This window comes from Chiloscyllium plagiosum, chromosome 13 (genome assembly GCF_004010195.1).
Source record: "Chiloscyllium plagiosum isolate BGI_BamShark_2017 chromosome 13, ASM401019v2, whole genome shotgun sequence".
Lineage (NCBI taxonomy): Eukaryota > Metazoa > Chordata > Chondrichthyes > Orectolobiformes > Hemiscylliidae > Chiloscyllium > Chiloscyllium plagiosum.
Genome location: NC_057722.1, coordinates 9,403,583 through 9,425,390, shown reverse-complemented (window position 1 = coordinate 9,425,390; position 21,808 = coordinate 9,403,583). Strand labels below are relative to the sequence as shown.

General features: G+C 43.1%; 1 protein-coding gene across 2 annotated transcripts in view; it reads left to right on the top strand.

Annotated features, from left to right (window-relative positions):
* The first annotated feature begins 12,418 nt into the window (after positions 1-12,418).
* Positions 12,419-21,808, top strand: part of sned1 (sushi, nidogen and EGF-like domains 1) — a 145,710-nt gene continuing 136,320 nt past the window's right edge. For both annotated transcript variants that reach the window (XM_043701804.1, XM_043701803.1), the window contains exon 1: positions 12,419-12,801. In XM_043701804.1, the coding sequence (XP_043557739.1) occupies positions 12,592-12,801 (210 nt within the window). In that variant the 5' untranslated portion in view covers positions 12,419-12,591. The remainder of the gene's footprint in view (positions 12,802-21,808) is intronic.

Below are 21,808 nucleotides of genomic sequence, written 5' to 3'. Positions count from 1 at the left end.
AAGAAATAAAAGTCGATTGATGTCAATTAGTGTAAAAACCCATCTAGTTCACAAATATTTTTTCAGGAAGGAAACTTACTGTCTCATCTGATCTGGCCAACACGTGACTGACTCACAGCAATATGGTTGACCTTAACTGCCCTCTGACATGGCCTAGCACTATACTTGGTTCTGTCTCACCACCAAGAGTCGCTAAGGAAGAGTAACTTGGTGAATTTAGTCACTAGGGAAGCAGTGCTGAGCAAACTGATGCAGCTATAAACTAACAAGTCTCTGGTTCAGGTGAATTTCAACCAAGGATCTTAGATGGGATGACAAATGAATAGTTAATTTTCCAAAATTCCCTTGATTCCGGTAAGGTTCAATCAGACTGGAATGTAAATCTACTCTATTCAGGCAAGGATGGATGCATAAGACAGGAAATTTTCCTCTCATTCACTTGGTGTCTATTATGGGAAACATGTTGGAATTGACCATTAAGGAGATTATCGTTGGGCACTTCACGGTAAATTCATGGTAACCAGAAAGGGTGAGCATGGTTTTGTGGCAGGGAAAGCAAATCATGAGGGACCTGGATAGAGTAAATAGACAAGGTAGGAGAAAGTGAGGACTGCAGATGCTGGAGTACCAGAGTTGAAAAATGTGGTGCTGGAAAAACACAGCAGGCCAGGCAGCATCCGAGGAGCAGGAGAAACATCGATTCTCCTGCTCCTCGGATGCTGCCTGGCCTGCTGTGTTTTTCCAGCACCACATTTTTCAACTCTAAATAGACAAAGTCTCTTCCCTGGGGAGGGGGAGTCCAGAACTAGAGGGCATAGGTGCAGGGTGAGAGGGGAAAGACTTAAAAGGGACCTAAGGGGCAACTTTTTCCATGCAAAAGGTGGTACGTGTATGGAATAAACTGTCAGAGGAAGCGGTGGAGGCTGGTACATTTACAACATTTAAAAGGCATCTGAATAGGTATATGAACAGGAAGGGTTTGGAGGAATTTGGGCCAAGTGCTGGCAAATGGGACTAGATTAATTTAGGATATTTGGTTGGCATGGACGAGTTGGGTTGAAGGGTCTGTTCCATGCTGTACATCTCAATGACTTTATGTCTAACCAATGCATTTGAGTCGTTTGAAGAAGTAGCATGCACTGTTGGTAGAAGATTGGCTGACTGGCAGAAAACAGAGAGTATGCTTAAATGAGTCTTTGCTTAGTAGGATATAAAAAAAGAGTACTGCAGGAATCTATGCTAGACCTGGGCTATTTACAGCTTATATCAATGACTTAGATTACAAGAGGAAGCTAAAATTGTGGTTGACACAGAGATAGTAGGCAAGTATGTTGTGAAGAGGACATAAGGGTGGTGCAGGTGGACATAGAGTGAGTGGGTAAACACCTGACAGATGTAGTATAATGTGGGGGAATGTAAATATCTTCACTTTGGGAGAAGAAACAAAAGCTGCAGAGCATTCCTTAAACAGAGAATAAGTGTAGCGATCCAAAGTACAGAGGGATCTAGGTTTTTGAGTGCATGAATCATAAAACTCTAACGTACAGGTACAGGAAGTCATTTAAAAGGCTAATGGAATGCAATCCTCTACAACAAGAGGGAATGAAGTTAAATGGAAGGATTCCTATGCTTCAGTTATACAGGGCAGTGGTGACACCACATCATGAATGCAGTGTGTATTTTTGGTCTCCTTATTTAAGAACAGATTTAAGTGCATTGCAGGCCAGAGAAGTTTTACTAGGATATCTGTAATGCACATTTTGTTACGTGAGCATAGGTTGGACAGGCTGGGCTTGTAACCACTGGAGTTTAGTAGAGGGTGATTCAATTCAAGAGGGTGTACAGTCTTGACAAGGTGGACACAGCAATGATGTTTCCTCTTAAGCATAAATCCTTAACCGGGGTGCGGGGGCACTGGTTACGAACTAGTGCTTGCCATGTCAGGACAGAGATAAGGAAGATTTTTTCTTTCAGCGGGTTGCACAACTTTGAAACTCTTCACTGAAGAAGGTAATGGAGGTTGAATCATTGAATATATTTTTAAGGCAGAGGTCAGCAGATTCTTGTTACTCAAGGAAATCAAAGGTTTTTGAGGTTAGATGAGAATGTGGAATTTGGAACACAGATCTTCCATAATCCTATTAAACGGTAAAGCAGGCGCAAGATGAGTGGCCCAGTTCTGCTTCTAATTAATATATTCGTATGTTCGCCTTACATGTGCTAGCCTTTTGACAGTATTAATCAATGAATTCCACTACTCTGCTGTTTTTTCCGTTTTGCTGTAATATTTTCCCTTTTAAGCTTAACAAATTCTCTTTTGAAAATTCAGATTAAATCAGTTTCCTCAATCTTTCAGGCAGTGCAATCCAGGTCATAACAACTTGCTGCATAAAAGTATTTCTCCTTATCTCCACTTAGGTTCTTTTGTCAATTATGTTAAATGCATGATATAATATTCCCGATCTAATATAATAACACAATTCTTGACTACAGCAGCACCACAGTTGATTTCCTAGTCCACGTTTTGCACTGTAACACTCCATCTCTTCCCTTTGTTTCACAGCCTTTTACTCTGTATATGCTGGCTCTTACGATGGTACAGTTACAAATTTGTTATTGTGCTAACATGTTCACCCCCAAGTCAAAAGGCCATGCATTTAAAACTCCCTTCAAAGGCTTGGATTCATCTAAGCTGGTATTTCCATTACAGCATTAAGGGAGGGTACACTATGGGAAATGCTGTCCATTGGATGTTAACCAAAGCATTCTCTGGCCCTGCAGGTGGATGCAAAAGATCCGATGGCAGTATTCAAGGAAGATGGCAAATTCATCTTTGATGTCAGTCATTAATATCCTATGATCAACCCCAGTAGAAATAGACAATTTTGCTATTTAGATCCATTGTATTTGTGGGACTTTCCTGTGGAAATTGACTGCTGTGCTTTCTGATGTTAGTCCAGTGATCACACATCAGAAAAACTGAATTGGTTGGGAATTGCTTTGGCACATCTACACAAATGTAGCTTCTTCCTTTACCAACTTACCCTTGCCACCTCAAACATGCAACCAAGAGAGTGACAAAGTTAAAAATCACACAACACCAGGTTATAATCCAACAGGTTTAATTGGAAGCACACTAGCTTTCGGAGCGACGCTCCTTCATCAGGTGGTTGTGGAGGGCTCGATCGTAACACAGAATTTATAGCAAAAATTTGCAGTGTGATGTAACTGAAATTATACATTGAAGAATTGATTGTCTGTTAAGCCTTTCATCTGTTAGAATACAGTGATAGTTTCACTTCTTTCATGTGTAAATCACAAAACACTTTATGTGGTTTTTGAGCAAAGTGCAATGTAACTCTGAAAGTACCAAAAAAATTCACCACACACAATATATATGTGTGCAGAGCGTCGCTCCGAAAGCTAGTGCTTCCAATTAAACCTGTTGGACTATAACCTGGTGTTGTGTGATTTTTAACTTTGTACACCCCAGTCCAACACCGGCATCTCCGAATCAAGAGAGTGACAGGAAGTTATGTAACTCTACACAGAGGGTCATAGCCAACTCTATCCTACCATTACCTGACACACTCAATTTCTGAACCAGTGGATAGTGGAACAGGATAAGAAGCGGAAGCATTGGCCAGATACCTCTACCATTCTTGGCCAGAGTACAGTCAGATCAGTTATAGATCTCAGCTCCTGCCATGCTTGAGAGAATCTGTGTGCCCATGTAAGGACCTGCTGATCTGCACCACTCAGGATCACACCAGACTCTGTGTTTATGTACAACAACAATGTGCATTTACAAAATTCCTTTAACATAGTAAAATGTCTCAAGGTAGCTCACGGGAACCATTATCAAACAAAATTTGACACTAAGCCACATACAGTGTTATTAGAAAAGATTCCTAGAAGCATAGACAAGAGGAAGGTTTTGAGTGCCAGCATAAAAGTGGAAAGATAGCTAAAAAGCTGGACAAGTTCAGTGAAGGAATTTTAGAGCACAGAACCTTGGCAGCTTAAAGTATGGTCATGAATGATGGCGTGATTAAAATCCAGGATGCGCACAAAAATTAGAATTGGAGGCACTACTGAGCCTTCGGGCATCTGTGCTCTGTATTTTAATATAAATTCACATTCTCTGCCAAAACAAAACAAACAACATGCTTCAACTAGATACAAAAAAGCAGTGGAATGAAAGGACAAGCATCGATTGCAAATCTCTCAAACATCAGAAACCTCTCCCTTAAACCCTTCGTCCCAACTGTCTTGTCTGTAGCCATATCCCTAATGGGTTTAACACTATCACTACCTTCATCATTTATTATACTATGGCTTTATTTATACAACTGCCAGGTTGACATGCGATTAAAAAATTGACAGATTTGCAGCTTTTTTCTTAATATGAAGCATGATCCCGAATAGGCATCACATAATGTAAATAAAACATGGCAACAGCTGAGATAGCTCAGACACTTTGAATTGTAAGCAGGCAGCAAGATGACTATCTGGTGAAATGTTAACCCCGCAATCAGTACTGATTCAGAGGAGATACTGAGCCCCACGATGGTGGCTGTGGGAAGGGGTTACTGTGTGTTAGTGTGAGGGAGCCGGACTAGCATCAGTGGAGATACAGAAGCAGTGGAGATAACAACAGCAATAGCTTGTATTTATAGCGCTACTAATGCAACAAAACATCTCACAATGCCACAAATGCCGTGACATCCCCTTACCCATTGAATTAATAATCTATAACGAACAAGAGTTTACAATGCACGCTTGGTGGGGTAATTAAATATTAATTTTTGAATAGTTAATCTATTGCTCTACTGACTCTTGCATGATTAAAGAAACGGAAGTCTTATTCTTAAAATTTCTTTGTGATGACAAACAGCTGGAAACAACCAAAGTTTAGAAGCAGCTTGGTGTTTTCGGAACTAACAGCAGAGAGGCACCAAAAGAGATCCGGATCATTGCAGAGTTATTTCCAACAAATTCCATTCTAACCAGCGTTGAGAAGTTCACCCCACAGCCTCCCATCTCTATCTGGAGACAACAGGAGACAAGAGACGAAGTGCTCAACCTCACAAGGCATGGAATGTATCAGCAATGCTGAGCTGGCAGCTTCAAAGCAGCCACAACAGAGCATCGCTGAATCAGAGAAAGCAGGTGTTCTTGGTGGTAGGAGTCTTGGCCCTGGCACTGTGGTTTGAACTCCTTACATTATTCTGTCACCGGTCACCCCTGTCTGCACCGTTCAGAGCTTTTGGCATTCAAACAAGCCTTTGAGGAAGGAAGTGAGAATGAAAACTGCAACCATCAACCCCAGAAAACAGCCCTATGAACATATTGAACCAAGGCTGATATATCACTATTGGTTAAGGAAGCTTAATTAAGTTATATTTATTATGACCACACATTAAACATTCTTATTAAAAAAAAGTGCCTTTTCAGCAGATGCTGGTGTATCTCTACCACAAATCACAAGATAGTTATTTGATTGTGAACAATATCCACATTTTCAACATTCTTACATACTTTGTTCCTGCTAGTTTAGATTAGATTTCCTACGGTGTGGAAACAGGCTATTTGGCCCAACAAGTCCACACTGACCCTCCGAAGATTAACCCACCCAGACCCATTTCCCTCTGACTAATGCACCTAACACTATGGGCAATTTAGCATGGCCAATTCACCTGACCTGCACATCTTTGGACTGTGGGAGGAAACCAGAGCACTCGGAGGAAACCCGCGCAGACACAGGGAGAATGTGCAAACTCCAAACAGACAGTCACCCAAGGCTGGAATCGAACCTGCGTCCCTGCTAACGACTGAGCCACCATGCTACCCCGTAGTTATTCTACCTACACCATATAGTCCTCTCCCCATAGGCATAACTTCTGCTTAAGTTTTGGTAACTGGTCTGATGGTCCTGTATCAAGCACAAAATCAATAGGATGACGACTGGTGTAGACGTTTGGACTTTATAATTCTGTTTCTTTGTAATATTGTGGCTTTGCAGGACTTACTGTATCCTCTCACTACTCACAGAGTCTTCACTTTTTTTTTCAAATTATCATATAGTGACTACCCACTTTTTGCAGGATTTTCATGTATTCTGCCTCCAAGGTGGACTTTTCCTACTCCCACCTTTCACAGCCTAAAACATCAGGCACGTTCTTCGACACAAACATTTAAACAAATACATTGATAGTGATAGTGTGGGGGATTTGTGTACTTTATAAATCTTCCCACTGAAGTCACAGCTTTATTACTGAGTCCCGGACTTTTTAAATCATAAAGTCACACTGCAGAGAAAAGGCCCTTCAGCCCATCAAGTCTACACCAACAAATTTACACCTGGAAAGTCTCACTTTCCAGCACTTAGCCCATAGCTTTGAATGATTTAATAGCCTTGGTCTAAATCTCTTTTCTGGTATTTTCACTGATCCTTGTAGCATGGTGGCTCAGTGGGTAACACTGCTGTCTCACAGTGTCAGGGACCTGGGCTTGATTCCACCTTCGGGCGACTGTCTGTGTGGAGGGTGCACATTCTCCCCGTGTCTGCGTGGGTTTCCTCCGGGTGCTCCAGATTCCTTCCACTGTCCAGGAATGTGCAGGCTAGGTGGATTAACCATGGGAAATACAGGGTTAGGGTAAGGGAGTGGGTCTGGGTGGGTTATTCTTTGGAGGGTCAGTAGGGATTCTATTATGATTACAGCTATACCTCATGAAACCTGATGGTGAGAATACTTGATGTTAGAGGTGTGAACTCTTTTTGTTATATTCCTTTGCTTTTCTTTTCTGGTCTCTACACTGTTTTTGGAATCTCTAACCTCACCACTTAAAACCTTTATTCATTCTTTAAAGGCCTCCACCTTTTCAAAGTATGGCTTGTTTTTTGCTCTTTTTCTACTGTTTTTCTATACTTTGTATCAGCTTCTAAATGAAGTTCAGTCTTTGGAGTCCTTAGTTTGGCTTTTCTGCTGCTCCCACGGCTGCTGATGTCTCTCTCTCTCTGTCGAGAATTGCTTTTAACTTGCTGATTAACTGTTTGTATCTTCTTAGAGTGATAATTTGCTTAAAATGATAAACTCACTTGCTTGAATAATTTTTTTTCTATGCTGTGGTATTTTCTCAGATGACCACTGCTAGCAACTTACAGTATTGGCCAGTGAAATGAAGGGCTTTTGCCCGAAACGTCGATTTTACTGCTCCTCAGATGCTGCCTGAACTGCTGTGCTCTTCCAGCACCACTAATCCAGAATCTGGTTTCCAGCATCTGCAGTCATTGTTTTTACCCAGTGAAATGACAGGGAAAGTTGCCAAAATGGCAGGGAAAGTTGCCAGAATCCCTTTAGAGACAGATGGCTGATGGTGCGATTAGCCTGAGGATCACCAATGTAAGGTAAGGTCTCCCTGGTCGCCTTAGCTGGTATAGGAATTGAAGCCGCATTGCTGGTGACACTCTGCATTACAAACTAGCTATACAGCCAGCTGAGCTAACAACCCTCAAATGTATTTGGAAGTCCTGCAAGTGTTTGATAGTAACGGTTATTTGAGATAGTTTGCTGCTACTGTTGCTCCTTTGGTTTTACTTTATTGTGGACCTCTCTAGTGATCATTAGTAGAAGCTACACCACCAGAGAGTAACTACAGAGGAGACACCAATCTTGGATAACAAGAGGTTTATTGCCTAATAGCAATTAGCAATACTACATTTGGGCAGGCATAACTACTCGGACTTTCAGAAGCTAGTACAGATGTATCTGCTCCCTGCAGAACTCCTTTCCTCCACTTATAGACTGCGTGTGCCATCAGCAGAATGGAGCCAATGTACGTGAATGTTAACCCCTTCAGAACCATTATCTTAAGCAACACTGACCACAGCAGTATTGATAAAATGAAAATAGAGTAAAAAGTCTGGAATAAACTGAAAGCAGGGGACTTAGGAGGCAAGAGATAAGGGGAGGATTATCCACAAATGACTTGCTTTCTCTTGATGCGTTCCAGAATTGCACAAGAGAAGAAAAGAGATTAGGTTCAAGCTTAAGTTGAATTTGGAAGGTTGCAAGTGATTGCAACAAATGGAGTTATAAGAACTATTGACACAGTTGCATTGAATAAGCTAATATTATTCATACCACATCAGCATTCCTAGTAATGTCTAAGTTATAGATAGATTTACAGTATCAGCCAGGAAAATTAGACAGCTGTGGGGTTGCAATAATGCCTACATTTTATAGAAAATTAAAATGAATACCTAGAATTTATCAAGAGTTTAACATCAGGCTATGTAATAAGTTAATAATAATGACCAGGACATCGAGTAAACTTTGCAGTAATGCCTGTAATATATTCAGAGTTAATTTAAAGGGGTATCATGCTGATATTTACTCCCCCAAAACTCCGATAATTGTCATGCCCCGCTATGGATTCCATTCATCAATCATCCCATCCTTACAAATAAATGTTGACTTGCTGTTGCCAATGCACTGAATTTTAAATATTCATTCTTGCTTCTCACGAGCTGACCAACATGGAGAACCTTCACTCCCCAACAGTGTATGTGTTTACACAGAGAAATTAGTTAGGTTATGAAGGAGCCAAGTAACTGGAGAACTTTGCACTTATCACTTCAGGTTTATGCATTGAGAGACCTAAGGGGCAACTTTTTCGCACATAGGGTGGTGCGTGTATGGAATGAGCTGCCAGAGGAAGTGGTGGAGGCTGGTACACTGACAACATTTAAAAGACATCTCGATGGGTGTATGAATAGAAAGGATTTAGAGGGTTATGGGCCAAATGCTGGCAAATTGGACTAAATTAATTTAGTTGGACCGAAGGGTCTGTTTCTGTGCTGTATATCTCAATTACTTTATGACTGTATGATAAAATCAGATTAGTGAATAAGCATTTCCAATTTTTGGCTCCAAGGATGTGTTTGTGGGTAAATTCTTGGTGATCTAATGTAATAATGAGTATTCATGCTAATGAACGCAAAACAGGTTCCATACACAGACCCACCTGAAAGGTCCTGAGAGGTTAATAGCAAGATTTTAACCCGCCATTGGGAAATTGAAATTCTGACCCTCACCCAACTAAGTTATCCTTCTAATACCCTTCTAAAACATTTGGAAGGAGAAGGAGATTTCCACCTATTCTATGAAAAATTATGTGGTTGGCATGAAAGACGAGGTCAGGTTTCAAGACTTTGTATATTGAGATGTAAGCATTTTATCTGAAGTCAGAGGAAATCATAGGATCTGGAATGCTAATAGATGATGGAATTGGATGCATGCTATCTGGAGATTAAAACTTAGGAGGCTTGAGACGAAAGTTCTTCACCTAACAACTTTGCTGGTCCGCCCTCACCACATGGTTTGCTGCATTTCAAGCAGCCAATTCTCCACCAGTTTCTCAAGAACAACCCAATGTGGCTGATAAAGGCTGATCTTGCTAGCAACACCCATATCACAAAATCAATGTTAACCAAATCTCTTTGAAGATCTGAACCACAATGTGATTCAGAACCTTGAACCTTGTGAGAGCAGGAGGGCGTGAACAATGTGGGTTCTGAAGTAATTCCAAATCTGAAAAGGGAATTTTTTTTATCATTTGTTTTCTCTTCCTGAGTCTTGTTAATGTAGATAGGATCTCTTTTTTTCAAAATCTGTTCATGGGAATGTGAGTGTTTTTGGCCAGACCAGCAACTAATGCCCTTCCCAAATTGCCCAGAGGGCAGTTAAGAATCAACCACACAATGGTGTAATGTCAGGAGCAAGATGCCATTTTCCAAATAGGTTCCAGACCTTTTTTTAAAATTAATTCACAGGATGCGGGCATCACTGGCTAAGCCAGCATTTATTGCCCAGTTAAGGGTCAACCACATAACTGTGGGTCTGGAGTAAGAGGTAGGCCAAACCAGGTAAGAACACCAGTTTCTTTCCCTCAAGGACATGAGTGACCAGACGGGTTTTCCCCCAAACAATTAGCAATGGTTTCATGGTCATCATTCAACTCTTAATTCTATATTTTTATTGGATTCAAATACCACCATCTGCCATGATTGGATTTGAATACAGGTCCCCAGAACATTATCTGGATCCAGCAACTGTACCACTAGACCATCACCTCCCCATTTGGGTTCACTGAACCATGAGCAAGTGAAGTAGATCAGCTATCATCAGCTTTTAATTCTTACTTTCTTCCTTTTACTTGTTTCAATTTTGAGATGTAGGCAATCTATTTATAATACAAATCGGAACAAAAGTCTAGTTGGATGAACAGTTTAGAGTATACCAGGTGAAAGTGAGGACTGCAGATGCCAGAAATTAGAGTTGAGAGTGTGGTGCTGGAAAAGCACAGCAGGTGAGGCAGCATCCGAGGAGCAGGAAAATCGATGTTTTGGCAAAAGCCCTTCATCAGGAATGAGGCTGGGAGCCTCGGGGGGTGGTCAGATAAATGGGAGGGGATGGGACTGAGGGAAGGTAAGTGAGAGTGCAATAGGTGGATGGAGGTCGGGGAAATGGTGATAGGACAGAGAGGAGGGTGGAATGGATAGGTGGGAAGTAAGATGGACAGGTAGGACAAGTCATGAGGGCAGTGTTGAGTTGGATGGTTGGAACTGGAATAAGGTGAGGGGAGGGGAAATGAGAATACTGGTGAAATCCACGTTGATGCCAGGTATTGGAGGGTCCCGAGGTGAAAGATGAGGTGTTCTTCCTCTAGGCATTGGGTGCTTAGGGAGTGGCGATAGAGGAGGCCCAGGACCTGCATGTCCTCAGTGGAGTGGGGAGGGGGAGTTGAAATGTTTGACCACGGGACAGTGGGGTTGGTTGGTGCGGGTGTCCCGGAGATGTTCCCTGAAGCGCTCTGCGACTAGGCATCCTGTCTCCCCAATGTAGAGGAGACCACATCGGGAGCAATGGATACAGTAAATGACATGTGTGGAAGTGCAGGTGAAACTTGGATGGATGTGGAAGGTTCCTTTGGGTCCTTGGGCAGAGGTGAAGAGGGAGGTGTGGGCACAGGTTTTGCAATCCCTGCAGTGTCAGGAGTGGACGGTGGGTTGTTGGGGGCGCATGGACCTGATGAGGGAGTTGCGGAGGGAATTGTCTTTACGGAAAGCAGATGGGGTGGGGAGGGAAATATATCTCTGGTGGTGGGATCCATTTGTAGGTAGTGGAAATGGCGGAGGTGATGTGATGTATATGGGGGTTGGTTAGGTGAAAGGTGAGGACTGGGGGGTTCTGTCCTTGTTCTGGTTGGCGGGGTGGGGTTCAAGGGCAGAGGTGCGGGAAGTGGATGAGATGCACTGGAGGGCATCATCAACCACATGGGAGGGAAATTGCTGCCCTTGAAGAAGAAGACCATCTGGTGTGTTCTGTGGTGGAACTGGTCCTCCTGGGAGCAGATGCAGCGGAGGCGGAGGAATTGGGAATAAGGGATAGCATTTTATTTGTAAATAGGATGGTCTATGTTATCTGAACCCAGTCAATGCCAGCGGTTTGGACATCTCTGCTGTGGGAGGTTTACAACAGAATAAACTAACAATCTTTCTACTAGTCTGGGATGAGATGCATTGAGGTGGAAACCATGAGTACCAATCCATATACCTCTCACTTTATCTGAAAATTGCGGTATATAATTCTGTTCGACTTTATCCTTACAGTCTGCATATACTTCCCAGTTTGATCATTCATTCTGTCTATTATATTCAACTCTTCAATATTTCTTTGCCTCCCAATTCTTCAATGCATCAATCCCTTCAAATTCAATACTCTCATGTGTTTGTTCATTTTGATTCAGGCTATTAACTGCCTTCCATCTGTTGTCTTCTTTCAGAAATGGGGAAAGGATATGTTACACTAATGGATGTCCTAAATGCAGTTAATAGTTATATTTAAATAATGCTTGGGTTATTTACTCTGTATCTAGCCTGCGCGGATCTAGGAGTTATCTCAGGCCATTCCAGAGGTCTGTAATCCATGCAGTACCTGACCTGTGAGCACTTGACGGAGATGTTTCAGAAGGAGAGCTTTACTCGACATATAACGTGTGCTGGGAGCTGTGGACCAAACAATGTAGGCGAAGCTTTGTTTTCGGAGCACTATCGATCTGACAGAAACCAGTGAAACTGCTGACTTACATTGGAAGTGGGGGGTATTTTGGAGCACATTTTCCCTCTCTGGACTGAACTATTCAGCGAAGGTGTCTGAGTGAAAAGCAAGTTTGCAACTTTAAGAAAGAAAGTTTTCTGCTCCTTTTTCTCTCTCTCTCTCTCTCTCTGGGGGAACAGAATCGACGATGTTCAGGCTGGGTTGGCGGCGATTGGACAGCTGAGCGGCAGCCCCCTCATTCGGATTGGAGGTTGGGTTGCCAATTGGGCTGGAGGTCGGTTTCATTGGGTGAAATTGCCCTGGAGGTGGGTTTTCCCTACCACCCTCCATCCCCCCTCCCCAGCCATCCCTCCCCGGTATTGTAGATGCCGGGACCCCCTCAGTGCAACACAGACATACATACACACACACACAGAGACAAACCCTCCAGGTGACACGGGCTGCCCATTGCCGGGGACCGTGCGGGATGGAGCTGCGGCTCGCAGCGCTGCTGGCGGCCGGGGTTGTGCTGGGGCTACTGGAAGGGATCTCCGGCTTGGTGCCGCTGAGCGACTTCTACCCGTTCGGGCTGGAGCACGGGGACTCGGTCAATGCCAAAGTGGATGACGGAGGCTCGGGGCTGGTGGAGATCTCTCTCGGCTTCCCTTTCTTCGGGGATGAGCACTCCGGGCTTTACGTGAGTCACAGTCCGTGTGCATGTTTCGCGACCAAAACCCATTACCCCAACCCCCCCCCCCCCCCCCCCAGAACAAACCCCTCTCCCTCCCAACTCAATGGGATGCTCATCCTGATTCTCACCAGTCCGAATTGTCAACCATCCAGGGAGATATGTCCCATCAAAAGCCCACTGGCCCTCTCCAATGTCCCCCTCCCCACACCCATAGAAGCTGCACTGTCCATTTGCCCCACTCTTCAACCCCAATTATTTGGTCCATTCACTGCCCCTTTGAGCGCCAGTCCACTGCACCCATTGTTTTACTATTCTCTGCACACTCTACCTGCCTCTCGCTGCCCCTTGGGTGTGTGTCAGGCAATGCATGTGCTCCAGCATTAATTCGGTGTCCCATCCAGTGCTACACACTGAACGATTTGCTTGCCAGATGATAGCATTCTATATATACTGGGCACTGTATCTGCTCCATTGTTAGACAATGGTTACCCTTCCTACCTCTATAAATTGGGCTTTTAACCTTCACATTGTATACACAGTGCATTCTACCTACCCAGTATTATACACCAGACACTCTGCAAAGCATTATACATTGTGTGCTCTGGTTATTCAGTCTTGTATACTTAGTCCTCCACTGACTCAATATACACTGGGCAATCTACCTGTCTATTATTTCCTCCTAGGTTCTCTTGAGTGCCCGTTATGATGCATTGGAAACTTAGGCAATTCTTATCAACTTTGAACTCTGCCTACTTGTTTTTAAATAAAGGGCTCTCAGCTCCTCGTCATTGTACACTGAGATTTGTCAATTAATATATAGTTTTTGGACAGTTTCCTTTTGCTTTGTGATATGCTCAATGCCACTCATTGTTATATACTGTCACCCACCTGCCTATAATTTTACTCTGGGTTTTCTGCTGTTCATTGTTTCCCTGTGTGTCACCCCTTACCTCAGTATCTCACTATCTACTGAGTCAGTGTTGTGTGCCAGGATTACACTGTGCTGTACTCTACACTTGCAGTATAAGTATTCAATTCACAAACCACTCACCAGATTCTGTAGGTGCCAACGTTAACCCCTGGGTTGGAAGGGTACTGGCAAGGAACAGGCAAGTGAATTAATGGAATGTGGCTTTACAGAGTGATAACTGTATAATCACCTGGCTGAAAGGAAATGATTATAGAATGGTAATAATGTACTGCTAGTTTCAAGAATGACAATAACTTGAATTTATATAACTCCTCTAACATAGGTAAATGCCTCAAAGTACTTAATTCAAGCATTATCAATGCAGTTTTATTTTTATCACCGAACGAGTTAACCAAAATGACCCTGCTCAAAGAAGGTAGGTGTCATAAAGCATCTTAAAAGGGATGAGACAGGTAAGGTCCAGAAACCACACTCACTAAACAGGGAGTGATTAAAATCCAGGCTGCACAAGGTGCCAGAATTGAAGGAGCACTGAGGTTGAAAGATTTGCAAAGCTGGAGGACCGCAGAGATGGGGGCGAGACAAAGCGAGAGGGTGAGTTGAAAGAAAATTTGAGGATTTTAAAGTTGAGCATTGTCAGACCAGAAGCCATTGCACGTTAGCAAGCACAGGGCTGATAAGTGAACTTGGTGCACATTAGGATATAAGTAGCAGAGGTTTGGATACGTACTGGTTCACATTGAGTGGAAAATGGGGGCCAGAAAAGTATTACGATAGACATGCCTAATGGTAAGACATGGCTGAGTGTTGTAGGAGCAATTGAGCTGCAGCAGGTTAGACTGGATGATTTTAAAGTGGTAGAAGTAGGTGGTGTTGGCGATGGGACAGATATGTAATTGCAAGCTCTACTTGAGGACAAGCACCAACACCAATGGTCTTGTCTTAGTTTTAAATTGTTGCCAAGAGAAGGAATGAAAATGGTTAGAACTGAAGACAGTGGCTTCAGTCTGTCCAGTATTTCATTGGAGAAAATTCCTGTTAATCCAATACTGGTCAAAAGGGTGACAAATCAGTGACAGTGGACAGATCGTGGAAGGTGAGATCTCCAGCATGTATGTGTAACCTGATGTTGTGCTTTTCATTAATGCCACTGAGGGGCACTGTTTAGTTACAAAATCAGAAAGCTGAAAACATTCGGAATAAATGGGTCATTCTCAGGCTGGCAGGTTGCAACTAATGAGGTACTGCAAAGATCAGTGCTTGTGACCCCAAACGTTTATATTTTATATTGATGATTTGGATTTTTTTTATTGGGTGGGGGAGCATAAATGTGATATTTCCAATATAGAAACAGAAAAATGTATGACCGTCGTCAGAATTTCATGACTTCTGAAGAATAGTGATATTGGACTCTGTTAACTCTGTTTCCCTCTCCACAGATGCTGCCACACCTGCTGAGTTTCTTCAGCACTTTGTTTTTATTTCAGATTTTCAGCATCTGCAGTATTTGGCTTTTGCATAATATTTTCAAGTTTGCTGAAATCACAAAACTTGGCAAGAATTGAAGTGGTAAGAAGATAGAAAGAGACTACTAGGGGATTTAGACAGATTGCGTGAATGGGCAAGAATGTGGCAGATGATGGTAAGGAAAAATGTGCAGTTATCCACTTTGGTAGGAGAAACAGGAATGCAGAGTTTTTTTTATGAAAAAGGTGAGAGTTCTATGTGCATAAAAACCTTGGTGTCTTGTTTCTCAAATCAATGGAAGTTAACATACGGGTGTAACAAATGATTAGGAAAACAAATGATTTTCAGGCATTTATTGCAAGAGGGTTTGAGTACAGCACAGAGATGTCTGACTGCACTTGTATAGAACCTTGGTTAGATTGCAGCTAGAATATAATATACAGCTTGTTTCCACATCTAAGGAATAATAAATTTGCATTAAGGAAGCGCATCAGATGGTCACTAGATTAATCATAGAGTCACAGAGGGGTACAGCACGGAAACGGACCCTTCGGTCCAACTCGTCCATGCCGACCAGATATCCCAGCCCAATCTTGTCCCACCTGCCAGCAACCAGTCCAACTCTCTCCAACCCTTCCTATTCATATACCCATTCAGATGCCTTTTAAATGTTGCAAATGTACTAGTCCCCACCACTTCCTCTGGCAGCTCATTCCATACACGTACCACCCTCTGCGTGAAAAAGTTGCCCCTTAGGACTCTTTTAAATCTTTCCCCTCTCATCCAAAACCTATGCCCTCTAGTTCTGGACTTCCCACACCCCAGGGAAGACACTTTGTCTATTTATCCTATCCATGCCCCTCATGATTTTATAAACCTCCATAAGGTCACCCCTCAGCTTCCAGGGAAAACAGTCCTATCCTATTCAACCTCTCACTATACTCAAATCCTCCAACCCTGGCAACATCCTTGTAAATCTTTTTCTGAACCCTTTCTAGTTTCACAACATCTTTCCGATAGGAAGACTAGAAATGCACTCAGTATTCCAAAAGTGGCCTAACCAATGTCTTGTATAGGACCTCCCTACTCCTCTACTCAATACTCTGACCAATAAAAGAAAGCATACCAAACGCTGCCTTCACTATCCTATTCAAAGTTTGTGAGAAGATTTGTAGCTCGGGTGCTCGTTGTTGTGGTTGTGTTCGCCAAGCTGGGAATTTGTGTTGCAGACGTTTCGTCCCCTGTCTAGGTGACATCCTCAGTGCTTGGGACCCTCCTGTGAAGCGCTTCTGTGATCTTTCCTCCGCCATTTATCTACCTCCAGCTCTACTTTCAAGGAGCTATGAACCTGCACTCCAAGGTCTCTTTGTTCAGCAACACTCCCTAGGACCTTACCATTAAGTGTATAAGTCCTGCTAAGATTTGCTTTCCCAAAATGCAGCACCTAACATTTATCTAAATTAAACTCTATCTGCCACTCCTCAGCCCAATGGCTCATCTAATCAAGATCCCATTGTAATCCAAGGTAACCCTCTTCGCTCTCCACTACACCTCCAATTTTGGTGTCATCTGCAAACTTACTAACTATATCTCTTATGCTCACATCCAAATCATTTATACAAATGATAAAAACTAGTGGACCCAGCACCAATCCTTGTGGCACACCATTGGTCACAGGCCTCCAGTCTGTAAAGCAATCCTCCACCACCACCCTGTCTTCTACCTTTGAGCCAGTTCTGTATCCAAATGGCTAAATCTCGCTGTATTCCATGAGATCAAACCTTACTGAAGTCCATATAGATCACATCTACTGCTCTTCCCCCATCAATCCTCTTTGTTACTCCTTCAAAACCTGAAATAGCAGATATTGTCACACGAGGAGAGATTGAGCATATTGGACACGTGTTGTTCGGACTGCAGAAGAATGAGAGGTGATCTCATTAAAGTTTACAAAATTCTTACATTTGGAATTGTGCCAAGAAGGAATTTCTTCATCCAGAGGGTGGTGAATCTTTGAAATTATTTGCACCTAGGGAGGCTCAGACATTGAGCCTATTCAAGACAGAGATCAATAAATTTTTAGATAGTAAAGGATAGGGAAGATAGTGCAGGAAAATAGCGCAGATGTGGAAGATTAGCCATGATATCTTGAAAGACAGAACAGGCTCCTGGGGCAAATGGCATACCTCTGCTCCTATTTCTTATGTTGCTGAGGAGATGGATCATTACAGAATGCATTTTTCATATGTGTCCCCTGATAGTACGCAAGCACAAGTGACACCTCTCCATCAGTGACTTGGTGTAATTTGATTGTTGGCTCATGACACAGAAACCTCTCTATGGTTCCTGATGAGAGCTGGGGAATGGTTTTCCAAACTCTGGCAATTGATGAAGTACGATAATGATTTGAGACAACATTTCCTGCCACGTGCACCCATTGGTGCAATGCTATGCTGGAGGCAGTGCCACACATGCTCGAGGTGCTCTGACAGTGGTCAATGGTGCTTCTGGGCACTACTAGCTTGATCTACCTCATATTGACAGATAGAATATGCACTAATGGCCTCCCAGTTGACCAGACTGGGAGATTAAACAGCTGCGGTGGCCAGTTTTGTCACATATTCTCCAAACTGTTTCTCATGGCTGATCTGGTTATGGTCTCAACCCCATTTTCCTGTCTGCCCCAGTAAGCCTTGACCCACCTCCCCTCCTTGCCAATCCAAACTCTGCCTTGAATAAATTAATTGACCCGGCCTCTAATGCATTCTGGGGAAGCCAGTCTCTCTCACCTCTGACAGAAAAAAAATTCTTCTTGTGTCTGTCTTTAAAGAGGAGACCTCTGATTCTTAAACTCAGGGCATTAGTTTTAGTCTCTAAGCAAGAGTCCATGGTCATGTGATCAGCAACTTGCAGGACATGCTGCATAGTGAATGGGGAAATAATTCCAGAGGCCAGTATCCCATCACAAAGTCACTCTTTATTTGCAAATGGAAAGTCCTTGGCACTGGTCCTCAGAGCCAGCTCTCAGTAAACACACCCAGACACTTTGAGTGGGCATCCACAATGACTAAGAAAATTGAGGCCATGAAAAGACCTGTGTAGTCGACATGTAGCTGAGTCCAGAATTTACCTGGCCCTTCCCACAAATGTGGGGGAGCAACTGGCAATGATGTTTGACCTTGTTGACAGTCTGGGCACTGACTCACCAACGCAGCTTTGTCTGCGTCCAGTCCTGGCCACCAGACATATCTTCTCGCCAACACCTTCATTTGGGAAACTGGTGGTGTATCTGCCATGGGAGGTGGCTTCATGTATCTGCATTCACTACTTAGCCTCCTGGACAGTGTTCCAACTTGTAATTATGTGCATCTAGTGTTAGAGCGCACCACTGAAGTTGGCCTGAAGCAATGGGTGGCAGTGCCTTGTCCCTTTTAGTTAAAAATCACACAACACCAGGCTATAGTCCAACAGGTTTAATTGGAAGCACAAAGCGATGCTCCTTCATCAGGTGGTTGTGGAGCAGAATCAAGGCTAGTGTTGCTTCCAATTAAACCTGTTGGACTATAACCTGGTGTTGTGTGATTTTTAACTTTGTATACCCCAGTCCAACACATGCATCTCCAAATCAGGTTTGTTTGGAATCACTAGCTTTCGAAGCACTGCTTCTTCGAGTGGTTGTGGAGCAGAATCATATGACACAGACTTTAGAGCAACAGGATTGCAGTGTCATGGAATGTAATATTAAACGAATTTAGCTGAAGTCTTTCATCTTTTAGAATGACCGTGTAAGGTTCAGTTCCTTCATATGTAAATCCCAGAGCTTTTTTTAAAAGTTACATTCTCAAGGTAGCTTTAACAAAAGGTGTCATCTCAGCTCAAATAATGCATTGAAGGTGTGAAGTTAAAGTCTGTCTGTGTCTTAATGTTAGGTCAGATTGATTCTCTTTCTAAACTGGGAGTGACAGAATCTCACGTGGATTTTGCAGTTTTTGAGCAAAACAACATTTAACTCTGCAAGTACAAATTCACCCCACAAATTATATGTGCATGTGTGCAGGGGAGACTGAGTGAGTGTGTGCATGTGGGGGTGTGAGTGTCTGTGAGTGTGACTGTGTGTGTCTGTGTGTGAGCGTAATGGGGTATAGGTGAGAGGGGGAGTGAGTGGGGGTGTTGATGTGTGTGAGCATGTGAGAGAGGGTTTATGTGAGTGTGTGGGTCTGAAGGTGTGTGTGTGTGTGAATGTATAGTTAGTGGGGTCACCAGTAGTGTGACATGAACCCAAGGTCCCAGTTTAGTCCATCCCTATGGGTACCAAACTTGGCTATCAGCCTCTGCTCGGCCATTTGCATTGTTGTCTGTCCTGAAGTCCACCTTGGAAGATGGTCACCCGAAAGTCCGAGGTTGAATGTCCCAGACAGCCAATTTGCATCTGTAAAAGGTATTGGCGAAACTTCCTGACCCCCAAACCTTGCTTCTCTATCTGGGCATATTTACGCTCTGCGTTAACCAAAGTCCTGGGTGCTTACACTATTGGGTGTTCCTCTCCATTGGCGACCTATGAGCTAATGCTACCCTGATGCCATATGGGAAGGCATCGTTTGTCAATACTAGATCTCGCTTAGGATGATAGTGTGCCAACACCTTAGTGAATGATAGCTGTTACTTTACTTTGCTGAAGGATATGATTTGGCTATGTAACCATTTCCAAGGCTGATCCTTTTTTAGGAGTTGATGCAAAAGTGTCAGGATGGAGGCCAGGTTATGTATGAACCTGCCCAAGAAAAGACCTAAGCTCCAGTACAGACAAGGGAGCTGGGGCACCTTTGATCGTCCTCACTTTATCGTGCAATTGCTTCTTGGTCAACATGCAAGCTGGCCTTGGTTTCTTTGCTAGTCCCTCGCTCTTCCTGAAAAACCTCCAGGTATAAAAGTAGGACTTCACTCAGGCAGCCATTTTCTAATGGAAAAATGTTGAGCCAATCTAAGTGAACCTTTCTCAACTAATTTCACCCCATTAGGCTTAGGCCTGAGCCTTTTACTACATTCAGTGGGAACTGAACCAGCTGCTTCTCATAAGAGACCAGATCCGAAACCATACCTTTAATCTGTAAAGTTTCCCTGGTATAGGGTCTCAGTTTATCCAAAGTCTTGTGCAAACGTAAGAGTTGGAGTTCAGAGCAAATTTTGTTAAAGACTGATTTTGTGATCACTGAAACAGCCATTCCATTCTTGACCTCCAATAGAACTGGGTGACCATTTAATCAGATATTTATTCTGATTGGTTCTGATTTGAATGTTGCTCAGTAATTTAACTGTTCCAAACCAGATGTAGGTGGACTTTGCAGGGTGTGCACTTTTCTGTGGGATACCAGCCTATGAGTTCTTACTCTTTTGCTGTCCTGAGTTGCATACTAGCAGCAACTACAATGGCTTGCCAGCCTGGGTCCTGAAGAAAATTTAGTGAGGTTTGTCTTTGTTTTAGGGTTTTGCTGTGGACTAACTTAGAGTCCCACTGATCAGGCTATATCCTAAGTGAAGCTATGCAATTGTCTTCAGTAAAGTGGTGTTCCTCAAGCTGAATTGGACTGGTGAAGGTGTCCACTTCCATCGGAATACTCTGCAACTCAAATGCTCCACTTGCTGCATTTTCCAATGATAAAGCCAGTTGTCATGCCTGTTTGAAGTCCAGTAGGGCTTCAGCTAGTAAGCACTTTTGCATGGTTACATAATTAATCCCACATACCAAATGTTCTCTCAGCATCTCAGTAATGGTTTAACCAAAGTCACATGCGTCTGTCAGTCATCTTAATCTGGTCAAAAATATTGTGAAGGTTTGTAGCTCAGGTTGAGGTTTAGGGTGTAGGTTTGCTCGCTGAGCTGTAGGTTTGATATCCACACGTTTCATTACCTGGCTAGGTAACATCATCATTGGCGACCTTCAAGTGAAGCAAAGCTGTTGTCTCCTGCTTTCTATTTATATATTTGTCCTGGATGGGGTTCCTGGGGGTTGTGGTGATGTCATTTCCCGTTTGTTTTCTGAGGGGTTGATAGATAGTATCTAGATCTATATGTTTGTTTATGGCATTGTGGTTGGAGTGTCACGCCTCTAGGAATTCTCTGGCATGTCTTTGCTTAGCCTGTCCCAGGATAGATATGTTGTCCCAGTTGAATTGGTGGGTATTTTCCCTCCGTGTGTAGGGCTACGAGAGAGAGAGTGTCGTGTCTTTTTGTGGCTAGCTGGTGTTCGTGTATCCTGGTGGCTAAATTTCTTCCTGTTTGTCCTACATAGTGCTTATGGCAGTCCTTGCATGGAATTTTGTAGATGACATTAGTTTTGTCCATGGGTTGTACTGGGTCTTTTAAGTTTGTTAGTTTTTGTTTGAGAGTGTTGGTGGGTTTGTGTGTTACTAGGATTCCGAGGGGTCTTAGTAGTCTGGCTGTCATTTCTGAAACTTCTTTGATGTATGATAAGGTGGCTAGGGTTTCTGGCTGTGTTTGGTCTGCTTGTCATGGTTTGTTCTTGAGGAATCTGCGGACTGTATTTTTTGCGTATCTGTTTTTCTTGAATACGTTGTATAGGTGGTTCTCCTCTGTTTTCCGAAGTTCGTCTGTGCT